This window comes from Procambarus clarkii, chromosome 27 (genome assembly GCF_040958095.1).
Source record: "Procambarus clarkii isolate CNS0578487 chromosome 27, FALCON_Pclarkii_2.0, whole genome shotgun sequence".
Classification (NCBI taxonomy): domain Eukaryota; kingdom Metazoa; phylum Arthropoda; class Malacostraca; order Decapoda; family Cambaridae; genus Procambarus; species Procambarus clarkii.
In genome coordinates, this window is record NC_091176.1 from 30,552,439 (window position 1) to 30,566,673 (window position 14,235).

Sequence of the window (14,235 nt, forward strand, 5' to 3'; positions counted from 1 at the left end):
CCCCCCTCTCCCCTAAGCCCCCCACTCTCCCCCACCCCACCTAAGTCTTCCCCTCTCCCCCACTCCCCTAAACCCTCCCCTCTTCCTCACCCACCTCAGCCCTCCCTTTTCCCCCACGCCCCCCAAGCCCTCCACCCTTTTCTCTCCCCCCAAGCCCCCCCATCTCCCCTATCCCCCACAGCCTCTCCTCCCTCCATGCTTCCCCAACCCTCCCTCTCTTACCCACCCCCTGTACCCTCCCCCTCTTATCCACCCCCTGTACCCTCCCCCTCTTATCCACCCCCTGTACCCTCCCCCTCTTATCCACCCCCTGTACCCTCCCCCTCTTATCCACCCCCTGTACCCTCCCCCTCTCCCCCACCACCCCTAGCCCTCCCTCCTCCACCAATCCCCCCGTGCCAGGTCCCCCCAGCTCCCACTCACCCCAGATCTCAAAGGTCCCCCCCAGAAAAGAAGCAGAAGAGAGTCAGTTTCAGGGTGATGTACTCGAACATAGATGGGATCACAAGCAAGACAAGTGAACTAAGGGAAAGAGCACAAGAAGTTAACCCAGATGTAATCGGACTCACTGAAACAAAACTCTCTGGAATCATAACGAATGCCGTGTTTCCCCAGGAGTATACAGTAATAAGAAAAGAGAGGGAAGGTAGGGGAGGAGGCGGAGTGGCCCTACTCATGAGAAGGGAATGGAGTTTTAAGGAGATGGCCATCCCGGGCTGTGAGGAGTTCAGAGACTACATAGCAGGCACCATAACAATGGGAGGACCAAGAAAAGTAGTAGCAGTAATATACAACCCTCCACCAAATGACAGGAGACCCAGTCAAGAGTATGAAAACAACAACAAGGCAGTTAACACTATAATTGAGAGGGCAGCCTCTGCTGCCTGTAGAAATAGATCCCACCTGCTCATCATGGGCGACTTCAATCACGGAAAGATTGACTGGGAGAACAAGGAACTGCATGGAGGCGAGGATACGTGGAGAGCCAAACTATTGGAGGTGGTGACAAGCAACTTTTTAACCCACCATGTCGGAGAACCCACAAGGATGAGAGGCAATGACGAACCAGCGAGACTCGACCTAGTCTTCACTCTGAACGACTCCGACATAAGAGAAATCGGTTTTGAGGACCCAGTAGGAATGAGCGACCACAGTATACTGGTGTTTGAGTACTTGATTGAAGAAGGGTTATTGAACTCGAGGAGGGATACCGAAACCAAAAGGTTAGCATACCGAAAGGGAAACTATGAGGGGATAAGAAAATTCCTAACAGATATAGCATGGGAAACAGAGCTCAGGGGAAAGACGGCCCAAGATATGATGGATTACATCACGCAGAAGTGCAAGGACGCAGCAAACAAGTTTGTCCCAGTCCAAAATGAAAACAGAGAAATGAAGATGAGAAACCCATGGTTTAATCAAAGATGTAGGCTAGCTAAGCAGCAAAGTAAAAGGGCATGGAGAAACTATAGGAATAACAGGACACTGGAGAGCAGAGAAAGATACCAGAATGCCAGGAATGAATATGTCAGGATGAGAAGAGAGGCAGAAAGACAATACGAAAATGACATCGCAAGCAATTCAAAGACTCAGCCTAAATTGTTGCATAGCCGCATTAGGAGAAAAACAACAGTAAAGGAACAGGTTATGAGATTAAGGATAGGGGCGGAAGGATTCACTACAAATGACAAGGAAGTGTGTGAGGAATTGAATAAGAAATTCCAGGAGGTCTTCACCTTAGAGCAAGGAGAAATTCCAGAGGTAAGTGAGGGAATAGCTAACCAGGAACCACTGGAAGAGTTTGAGATTACCAGTGGGGAAGTAAGGAAGTGTTTACTAGAGTTGGACGTGACGAAGGCTATAGGCCCAGATGGAATCTCCCTTGGGTTCTAAAGGAAGGAGCAAGAGAACTGAGCCTACCACTCTCCATAGTGTATAACAAATCACTGGCAACAGGGGAACTGCCAGATATTTGGAAAGCAGCTAACGTAGTCCCGATATACAAGAAAGGGGATAGACAGGAGGCACTGAACTACAGGCCAGTGTCCCTAACCTGCATACCATGCAAGCTGATGGAGAAGATTGTGCGAAAAAAACTAGTGGAGCATCTGGAGCGAAGGAACTTTGTAACACAGCATCTACATGGGTTCAGGGATGGCAGGTCCTGCCTCACAGGGTTACTTGAATTCTACGACCAGGCAACAAAAATAAGGCAAGAAAGAGAAGGGTGGGCAGACTGCATATTTTTGGATTGTCAGAAAGCCTTTGATACAGTGCCACACAAGAGGCTAGTGCGAAAGTTGGAGATGCAGGCTGGAGTGAGAGGGAAGGTACTCCGGTGGATAGAGGAGTACCTAAGCAACAGGAGACAACGAGTCTGTGTGAGGGGTGAGGTCTCAGATTGGCGAGACGTCGCAAGTGGAGTCCCGCAGGGGTCAGTCCTTGGACCTATACTGTTTCTGGTATATGTAAATGATCTCCCAGAGGGTATAGATTCGTTCCTCTCAATGTTTGCCGACGATGCCAAAATTATGAGGAGGATTGAAACAGAGGATGATAGTAGGAGGCTACAAGATGACCTGGATAGACTGAGTGAATGGTCCAACAAATGGCTGTTGAAGTTCAACCCGAGTAAATGCAAAGTAATGAAACTAGGCAGTGGAAACAGGAGGCCAGGCACAGGATACAGAATAGGAGATGAAGTACTTAATGAAACAGACAGAGAGAAAGATCTAGGAGTTGATATCACACCAAACCTGTCTCCTGAAGCCCACATAAAGAGAATAACGTCTGCGGCATATGCGAGGCTGGCTAACATCAGAACGGCGTTCAGGAACCTGTGTAAGGAATCATTCAGAATCTTGTACACCACATATGTAAGACCAATCCTGGAGTATGCGGCCCCAGCATGGAGCCCGTACCTTGTCAAGCACAAGACGAAGCTGGAAAAAGTCCAAAGGTATGCTACTAGACTAGTCCCAGAACTAAGAGGCATGAGTTATGAGGAAAGGCTGCGGGAAATGCACCTTACGACACTGGAAGACAGAGGAGTAAGGGGGGACATGATCACAACCTACAAAATCCTCAGGGGAATCGACCGGGTAAACAAGGATGAACTATTCAACACTGGAGGGGACGCGAACAAGGGGACACAGGTGGAAACTGAGTACCCAAAGGAGCCACAGAGACATTAGAAAGAACTTTTTCAGTGTCAGAGAAGTTAGTAAATGGAATGCATTAGGAAGTGATGTGGTGGAGGCTGACTCCATACACAGTTTCAAATGTAGATATGATAGAGCCCAATAGGCTCAGGAATCTGTACACCAGTTGATTGACGATTGAGAGGCGGGACCAAAGAGCCAGAGCTCAACCCCCGCAAGCACAATTAGGTGAGTACAATTAGGTGAGTACAGTCAGTGCTCAGGGATCGTAGTCCAAGGGCCCGGGTTCAATTCCCGGTAGAGGAAGAAGCAGATGAGAAAAGTTTCTTTCACCTGAAGCCCCCTGTTCTCCAGGCAGTAAATAGGTACATGAGAATAAGACAGCTCATTCGGGCTACATATTTGTGCGTGCGAAAGAAATGTGTGTGATAGAGGAAAAATAGGTCTGGAGTTAGAAAGGCGGGGTCCAAGAGCTAACACCTCGATCCTAATGGCACTAATTGTAAATGCTCATAGCAAATACACCCACGCATATACACGTACACACGCATATACACGTACACACGCATATACACGTACACACGCATATATTCACAAGAATAAACACAAATAAGAGGAGTGTTTCACCTAATACTCCTCCTCACCTAGCTGTAAATATTTACCCTGGAGTTAGTCAGCTGCTACTGGCTGCATCCTGGGGATGTATGTATAAGTGAGATAACAAATTATGTAGTAGTCGATGAGGAACAATTATGTCGTGAGACGTTACACAAGACAACCGACGGTTAGAAGGGCGGGATCCAGAGCCACGAGCTGGATCCTGTACACACACACACACATAGTAAATAGGAACAGTAAATACACACACACTTACATATAGCCCTCACTTGGCCCTCAGCCAACCTCTCCTCGAGATTCACTCTCTGAACACTAACCCCCCACCCCCCTCCACCCCCTCCGGCCCATCACCCCTCTACAGCCATTCAGCGCGCCACCCCCCTCCCCCTCCCCCGCTACTTGCATCAATTCCTCCCTAACCATCATCTAATCATCACAACCAGTACTTAATCTAACTTCTCATATACATCTCACACTAGTAGAAACAAATTAAAAACTATTTTCTGAGAACACAGGTAATATCGTGTCCAGTGAGTGCCTTAAGAAATGGTTTACAAATACTATAAGAGTTACAAATAAAGCAGAGGAAATAAAAGAGAGTTTGGGAAAAAATTCAGGATATTATTGCAGCAGTGGTAATCAAGATAAATATCATCTCATATGTAATATTTTCAGGAGAGATTACTAGCGATAACAAAAATAAAAGGATACAAATACAGGGGGGGGGATGTAACACTTCCAGTTAAAAACAAAAGTTTGACAGTGAAAGTTTGAGGAACTATAGTAATGCAACTATATACACAGTGTTGAAAGAATGCAGAAACGCACTTAGGGTGAGGCTAAAAGCTCTTGTACATTTTCAGTGTTACTTCTGAAGCAGTGGGCCCTTAACCCAGTGGTGGTGTGTGTGTGTTTCAACAGACCACTGACCATTATTTGGAGTGTTGACAGGACGCACGGTGTCACTGCCTGATGTTATTCCAGTTAAAGAGCCACTATGAGTTGTAAAAAAATATAATAATGATGGGAGTACGTAACCTCCCCATTGTTTCAGTGGCTATTCATTAAAGGCCCAACTGAGTGTAGACAAATTATAATAGCTATCTTGAGAGTATTTCCAGGCTTAGAGTCCCCCGCAGCCCGGTCCTCGACTAGGCCTCCTTTTTGTTACACATTCCCAAGAAAGCAGCCCGTAGCAGCTGTCAAACTCACAGGTACCAATTTACTGTTAAGTGAATAGGCGCATCAGTGTGAAAGAAACTCTGCCCATTTGTTTCCGCCTCCACCGGGGATCGTACCTGGAACCTCAGAACTACGAATCCGAAGCCCTGTCCACCTAGCTGTTAGGCCCCGTCAATGGGTGGAGATTACAGAATGCTTATTTCAAGTTGTTGATGTCTGACTGAAATTCAGTCATGCTCTGGACGACCATTTGGGGAAGAGGGAAAGCGGGAGAGGGAGGGAATTATCAGGGTAAAGCGCCAAGCTATTACGACTATGTAGCACTTGAAAGGAATCAGGATAAGGATTTGGGATGGGACGGAGGGAAGGTAGTGGTGCCCAACCACTTGGACTGTCGGAGATTAAACGCCGAACTGCATCAAGGGAGACCGTCGCTCTACTGTCCAGCTCAAGTGGTTGAGTTCGGGAGGTGGGAGATGGCAGTGAGTTTGGGGTCCAGTGGGTTGGTACTAAGGATCCTTTGACAGTGATTGATAGAAGGAAAGTGACAACAGAGACTTACCTGACGATGAGGGAAGTGCCTGCAGAAGTGACACTGACCTGCAGGGGTATGGGTAATGAACAGCCTGTAGGATGACATTTCTCTGCTAGGTGTGGACAGTGACTGTAGCCTGGAGGGTGGCACTGACCTGGAAGGTGGCACTGACATGCAGGGTGGCACTGACCTGGAGGGTGGCACTGACCTGGAGGGTGTGGACAGTGACAGTCTTGGCGGCGGGGGTCATGGGGTTGTCGTTAAGGTCGCCCACATGGACGGTGAGGGTGGCGGTGGCGGTGAGGGGCGGCCAGCCGGCGTCCGCCACCACCAGCGGCACCAGCAGGGAGCGCCGCTCCTCCCTGTCTAGCCCCGCCCGCGCCCACACCACGCCCACGTCACGCCCCTCGTCCCCTCCTGCAGGAGAACACAGTGGGTAATGTACCGGCTAGCACGCCCAAGCCATTCGTATTCCTTAAAGGAAGAACATAAGGGCGGGATACTGTATCAACAACAACAATAATTCAATAGGCATATCCAGGCTGACACACACACACACGCCCGGATTACGCTCTCAATACGCCCACAAACTGTTTCAGACGACAAACCCATAATCACTAAAGTCCAGAGTAAGTTCTTTAGATTTGTGTATCGGGCCGAGCAGCGTTGATGGTGTGGAGAGCACCGCTATTTTCACTGCTGCTGTCGCCGGCCACTGCCGCCAGCCCCATACATATCACCTCCACCATCACCAGCATCAGCAACCAGAAAACCATTACCACCAGCAACCTAACCACTATCACCACTATCACGAGCATCACCACCTGCAGCCCTATAACCTGCACCACCACCATCTCTGCTTCCATCACAACTACTACTAGCACCACTACCACTAGCAGCTTCAATAGTACCACAGAGAGAGTGTTACATAAATGATGCTTAGAAAAATTAGCAGAGGTTTTGCTTAATCCTGCACTCATGCTCTCGGGAGAGACTGTTCTAAGTGTGCCACGAAAGCTTGGCTGAAAGGAACAATGAATCTCTATTCGAGATTCTCTCTCTGACTCCCAATGTCACCAACACTATCACGACTGGGAACACTGTCTCTGGGCAGTGACTTAGCTAATCAATATATATATATATATATATATATATATATATATATATATATATATATATATATATATATATATATATATATATATATATATATATATATATATATATATATATATATATATATATATATATATATATATATATAGATATATTAGTATATTTTAGTAGCAGTCTTTCCTGTAGACATATATTATTAAATATGACTGAAAAAGTAAGATTAATAATTCTAACACGAATTTTCTCGATCTTTCTTATGTTTCTTTTCACTGTTGATGGTAATTGAAAAATCAATTCTCCAAAATTCATTTTTATTTCTAGTCTGATGCGACACTTGAACGCGTTTCGTAATAACTTATTACATTTTCAAAGATTAATTTACACACACACAGCTATTACCTGCAAACACTAAACAGAGTTCTTACTTATGCTATGATTTAAACAGCTTTCATTTTTCATTTTATACCTGCATTTTGGTGAGGTGATATGTTACAACAGTTTTGGATGAGGTGATCAAAACTTTCAACACAGCATAGAACACGAAATAATGGGTATTGAAGGTAAGAATAGAAGTAATCGCAGAGGGCCTATTGGTTCATATTTCTTGATGCTTCTATATTGGAGCGGAGTCTTGAAGAGGGTAGAATATAGTTGTGCATTAATTGGCTGTTGATTGCTGGTGTTGACTTCTTGATGTTTAGTGCCTCGCAGATATCAAGCCGCCTGCTATCGCTGTATCTATCGATGATTTCTGTGTTGTTTGCTAAGATTTCTCTGGTGATGGTTTGGTTGTGGGAAGAGATTATGTTCCTTAATGGAGCCCTGTTGCTTATGCATCGTTAATCGCCTGGAAAGAGATGTTGTTGTCTTGCCTATATACTGAGTTTTTTGAAGCTTACAGTCCCCAAGAGGGCATTTGAAGGCATAGACGACGTTGGTCTCTTTTAAAGCGTTCTGCTTTGTGTCTGGAGAGTTTCTCATGAGTAGGCTGGCCGTTTTTCTGGTTTTATAGTAAATCGTCAGTTGCATCCTCTGATTTTGGTCTGTAGGGATAACGTTTCTATTAACAATATCTTTCAGGACCCTTTCCTCCGTTTTATGAGCTGTGGAAAAGAAGTTCCTGTAAAATAGTCTAATAGGGGGTATAGGTGTTGTGTTAGTTGTCTCTTCAGAGTTTGCATGGCGTTTCACTTTCCTTCTTATGATGTCTTCGACGAAACCATTGGAGAAGCCGTTGTTGACTAGGACCTGCCTTACCCTACAGCGTTCTTCGTCGACTTGCTTCCATTCTGAGCTGTGGCTGAGAGCACGGTCGACATATGCGTTAACAACACTCCTCTTGTACCTGTCTGGGCAGTCGCTGTTGGCATTTAGGCACATTCCTATGTTCGTTTCCTTAGTGTAGACTGCAGTGTGGAAACCTCCACTCTTTTCCATGACTGTTACATCTAGAAAGGGCAGCTTCCCATCCTTTTCCATCTCGTAAGTGAAACGCAGCACGGAACTCTGCTCAAATGCCTCCTTCAGCTCCTGCAGATGTCTGACATCAGGTACCTGTGTAAAAATGTTGTCAACATACCTGCAGTGTATGGCCGGTTTCAAGTTCATGTCGACTAAGACTTTTTGCTCGATGGTACCCATGTAGAAGTTTGCAAACAGGACACTTAGGGGAGAACCCATGGCGACCCCATCTACTGGCTTATACATGTGCCCATCCGGGCTCAAGAAGGGTGCCTCTTTAGTACAAGCTTGGAGTAGTTTCCTTAGAATATTTTCTGGTATGTCAAGAGGAGTACAGGCTGGATCACGATACACTCTGTCGGCTATCATCCCGATTGTCTCGTCCAAAGGTACGTTGGTGAACAGTGATTCTACGTCCAACGAGGCTCTTATCCCTGTGGCCCGTGTGCCCCGCAGTAAGTCAACAAATTCCTTTGGAGACTTCAGGCTGAAGGCGCAAGGGACACAAGGAGTCAGCAGGCCGTTGAGTCGCTTCGCCAGTCTGTACGTGGGTGTGGGTATCTGGCTAATGATTGGCCGAAGTGGGTTTCCAGGCTTGTGTGTCTTGACATTTCCATACGCATGTCCAGGTTTATATTCCCAAATAATTTTTGGCAGGTGGAGTCCTGATTTCTTGGCGTTCACAGTTTCGATCAGTTTGTTGACCTTTGCTTTCAATTCGGCTGTAGTGTCCTTCGTTACCCTTTGGAATTTAGTTTGGTCAGAGAGTATGAGGTTCATTTTCACCAGATATTCGTCTTTTTTAACGTATATTGGCGACTTGTCACCTCTCCTGACAACTATCTCCTTGTTCTCACGAAGGCTTTTAGCTGCCGCTTTGAGCTCGGGGGACAGTATGGTGCTTCTGTAATTGCCTTGATTCTTTCCTCCTTCCGCAGTCCTTCTTACAGTCCTCTTGGGGACTGTAAGCTCCAAAAAACCCAGTATATAGGCAAGACAACAACATCTCTTTCTAGGCGTTTAACGATGCATAAGCAACAGGGTTCCATTAAGGATCATATAATCTCTACCCACAACCAAACCATCGCCAGAGAAATCTTAGTAAAGAACACAAAAATCATCGATAGATACAGCGATAGCAGACGGCTTGACATTTGCGAGGCACTACACATTAAGAAGTCAACACCAGCAATCAACAGCCAATTAATGCACAACTAAATTCTACCCACCTCAAGACTCCGCTCCAATATAGAAGTATCAAGAAATATGGACCAATAGGCTTTCTACAATCACTTCCATTCAATACCCATCGTTTCATGATCTGTCTTGTATTGATGAATTTAATACCCTATTAATACCACCTCACCCCATCCACCTCACTCAAATGTAGATATAAACAAATCGGAGATGTGTAAGTTCTATTCAGTTGTGTATGTGTAAACTAAAGTCTTTGAAAATGTAATAAGTTTTACGAAACGCACTCAAGTGTCGCGTCAGACTAGAAATAAAAATGAATTTTGTAGAATTGATTTTTGAATTACCACCAGCAGTGAAAAGAAATGTACGAAAGATTGAGAAAATTCGTGTTAGAATTATTAATCTTTCTTTTTCGGTCATATTTAATAATATATGTCTACAGGAAAGACTGCTACCAAAATATACTAATATATATATATATATATATATATATATATATATATATATATATATATATATATATATATATATATATATATATATATATATATATATATATATATATATATATATACATATATATATATATATATATATATATATATATATATATATATATATATATATAAACAATAGATAAAATGGAGATTTGATCAACTGATATGTTGTCTATCGACATGTTATTTTTTTGTGACATGCTGGTTGCCGCTATAGTCATGATGGCTTAGTACTTTCTCCTGATAATTACCTCTGGTTGACCCCTAACAACTCACTCTCGTGGGTGACTCTGAAGGTGTCGAGGACGTGCTGGGGCGCCCTGGGGTCGAGGGCTACGGTGAAGGGTGGCCCGTGGCCCTGGCGCCAGTCGTCAGGGTCCCCAAGCCTCACCCGGGCCACCACCTGGGCCCCGCCGTTCTCCACCACCTCCACCTCCCGCGGCTCCGCCAGGAACGGCGGGTTGTCGTTCACGTCCGTCACGTTCACCTGCAGGAAGAGCACCCAGCCAGGGTGAGGTCGCCTTCAGGCACATGGTTGACCATATATGACCATAATCATATATATAGGACTATATATAAATATATATATATATTTATATATATATATATATATATATATACAATCTTTGGACAACACCCACCAGTGGGACTCGAACCCAGAAAGCACAACTACCTTCCAGTAGCTGGCATAACTAGTATGCTTTAACCCACTACGCCATCAGACCTTACAAAAGAAGTAGATAGTTCGAGATATATATCTCAAACATCTCTACCTCCCGAAGGCACCAGATGAGTGAGGGGTCAGTCTGCATTTTTCGTCAAGCCACTGTCAATGTGAGAGAACTCGTGTCCAGCTTATAAGCCTATACTTGCATAAACCACAAGTGAAGATAAACAATCTTTGGACAACACCCACCAGTGGGACTCGAACCCAGAAAGCACAACTACCTTCCAGTAGCTGGCATAACTAGTATGCTTTAACCCACTACGCCATCAGACCTTACAAAAGAAGTAGATAGTTCGAGATATATATCTCAAACATCTCTACCTCCCGAAGGCACCAGATGAGTGAGGGGTCAGTCTGCATTTTTCGTCAAGCCACTGTCAATGTGAGAGAACTCGTGTCCAGCTTTTAAGCCTATACTTGCATAAACCACAAGTGAAGATAAACAATCTTTGGACAACACCCACCAGTGGGACTCGAACCCAGAAAGCACAACTACCTTCCAGTAGCTGGCATAACTAGTATGCTTTAACCCACTACGCCATCAGACCTTACAAAAGAAGTAGATAGTTCGAGATATATATCTCAAACATCTCTACCTCCCGAAGGCACCAGATGAGTGAGGGGTCAGTCTGCATTTTTCGTCAAGCCACTGTCAATGTGAGAGAACTCGTGTCCAGCTTATAAGCCTATACTTGCATAAACCACAAGTGAAGATAAACAATCTTTGGACAACACCCACCAGTGGGACTCGAACCCAGAAAGCACAACTACCTTCCAGTAGCTGGCATAACTAGTATGCTTTAACCCACTACGCCATCAGACCTTACAAAAGAAGTAGATAGTTCGAGATATATATCTCAAACATCTCTACCTCCCGAAGGCACCAGATGAGTGAGGGGTCAGTCTGCATTTTTCGTCAAGCCACTGTCAATGTGAGAGAACTCGTGTCCAGCTTATAAGCCTATACTTGCATAAACCACAAGTGAAGATAAACAATCTTTGGACAACACCCACCAGTGGGACTCGAACCCAGAAAGCACAACTACCTTCCAGTAGCTGGCATAACTAGTATGCTTTAACCCACTACGCCATCAGACCTTACAAAAGAAGTAGATAGTTCGAGATATATATCTCAAACATCTCTACCTCCCGAAGACACCAGATGAGTGAGGGGTCAGTCTGCATTTTTCGTCAAGCCACTGTCAATGTGAGAGAACTCGTGTCCAGCTTATAAGCCTATACTTGCATAAACCACAAGTGAAGATAAACAATCTTTGGACAACACCCACCAGTGGGACTCGAACCCAGAAAGCACAACTACCTTCCAGTAGCTGGCATAACTAGTATGCTTTAACCCACTACGCCATCAGACCTTACAAAAGAAGTAGATAGTTCGAGATATATATCTCAAACATCTCTACCTCCCGAAGGCACCAGATGAGTGAGGGGTCAGTCTGCATTTTTCGTCAAGCCACTGTCAATGTGAGAGAACTCGTGTCCAGCTTATAAGCCTATACTTGCATAAACCACAAGTGAAGATAAACAATCTTTGGACAACACCCACCAGTGGGACTCGAACCCAGAAAGCACAACTACCTTCCAGTAGCTGGCATAACTAGTATGCTTTAACCCACTACGCCATCAGACCTTACAAAAGAAGTAGATAGTTCGAGATATATATCTCAAACATCTCTACCTCCCGAAGGCACCAGATGAGTGAGGGGTCAGTCTGCATTTTTCGTCAAGCCACTGTCAATGTGAGAGAACTCGTGTCCAGCTTATAAGCCTATACTTGCATAAACCACAAGTGAAGATAAACAATCTTTGGACAACACCCACCAGTGGGACTCGAACCCAGAAAGCACAACTACCTTCCAGTAGCTGGCATAACTAGTATGCTTTAACCCACTACGCCATCAGACCTTACAAAAGAAGTAGATAGTTCGAGATATATATCTCAAACATCTCTACCTCCCGAAGGCACCAGATGAGTGAGGGGTCAGTCTGCATTTTTCGTCAAGCCACTGTCAATGTGAGAGAACTCGTGTCCAGCTTATAAGCCTATACTTGCATAAACCACAAGTGAAGATAAACAATCTTTGGACAACACCCACCAGTGGGACTCGAACCCAGAAAGCACAACTACCTTCCAGTAGCTGGCATAACTAGTATGCTTTAACCCACTACGCCATCAGACCTTACAAAAGAAGTAGATAGTTCGAGATATATATCTCAAACATCTCTACCTCCCGAAGGCACCAGATGAGTGAGGGGTCAGTCTGCATTTTTCGTCAAGCCACTGTCAATGTGAGAGAACTCGTGTCCAGCTTATAAGCCTATACTTGCATAAACCACAAGTGAAGATAAACAATCTTTGGACAACACCCACCAGTGGGACTCGAACCCAGAAAGCACAACTACCTTCCAGTAGCTGGCATAACTAGTATGCTTTAACCCACTATGCCATCAGACCTTACAAAAGAAGTAGATAGTTCGAGATATATATCTCAAACATCTCTACCTCCCGAAGGCACCAGATGAGTGAGGGGTCAGTCTGCATTTTTCGTCAAGCCACTGTCAATGTGAGAGAACTCGTGTCCAGCTTATAAGCCTATACTTGCATAAACCACAAGTGAAGATAAACAATCTTTGGACAACACCCACCAGTGGGACTCGAACCCAGAAAGCACAACTACCTTCCAGTAGCTGGCATAACTAGTATGCTTTAACCCACTACGCCATCAGACCTTACAAAAGAAGTAGATAGTTCGAGATATATATCTCAAACATCTCTACCTCCCGAAGGCACCAGATGAGTGAGGGGTCAGTCTGCATTTTTCGTCAAGCCACTGTCAATGTGAGAGAACTCGTGTCCAGCTTATAAGCCTATACTTGCATAAACCACAAGTGAAGATAAACAATCTTTGGACAACACCCACCAGTGGGACTCGAACCCAGAAAGCACAACTACCTTCCAGTAGCTGGCATAACTAGTATGCTTTAACCCACTACGCCATCAGACCTTACAAAAGAAGTAGATAGTTCGAGATATATATCTCAAACATCTCTACCTCCCGAAGGCACCAGATGAGTGAGGGGTCAGTCTGCATTTTTCGTCAAGCCACTGTCAATGTGAGAGAACTCGTGTCCAGCTTATAAGCCTATACTTGCATAAACCACAAGTGAAGATAAACAATCTTTGGACAACACCCACCAGTGGGACTCGAACCCAGAAAGCACAACTACCTTCCAGTAGCTGGCATAACTAGTATGCTTTAACCCACTACGCCATCAGACCTTACAAAAGAAGTAGATAGTTCGAGATATATATCTCAAACATCTCTACCTCCCGAAGGCACCAGATGAGTGAGGGGTCAGTCTGCATTTTTCGTCAAGCCACTGTCAATGTGAGAGAACTCGTGTCCAGCTTATAAGCCTATACTTGCATAAACCACAAGTGAAGATAAACAATCTTTGGACAACACCCACCAGTGGGACTCGAACCCAGAAAGCACAACTACCTTCCAGTAGCTGGCATAACTAGTATGCTTTAACCCACTACGCCATCAGACCTTACAAAAGAAGTAGATAGTTCGAGATATATATCTCAAACATCTCTACCTCCCGAAGGCACCAGATGAGTGAGGGGTCAGTCTGCATTTTTCGTCAAGCCACTGTCAATGTGAGAGAACTCGTGTCCAGCTTATAAGCCTATACTTGCATAAACCACAAGTGAAGATA

At 44.9% G+C, this 14,235-nt stretch overlaps 1 protein-coding gene across 1 annotated transcript in view; it reads right to left on the reverse strand.

Annotated features, from left to right (window-relative positions):
- LOC123750438 (putative neural-cadherin 2) overlaps positions 1 to 14,235 on the reverse strand; it is a 349,307-nt gene that overhangs the window by 31,860 nt on the left and 303,212 nt on the right. The window contains 3 exon segments of the mRNA XM_069332160.1: positions 5,705 to 5,913; positions 10,002 to 10,004; positions 10,044 to 10,254. Coding sequence (XP_069188261.1) covers positions 5,705 to 5,913; positions 10,002 to 10,004; positions 10,044 to 10,254 — 423 coding nt within the window.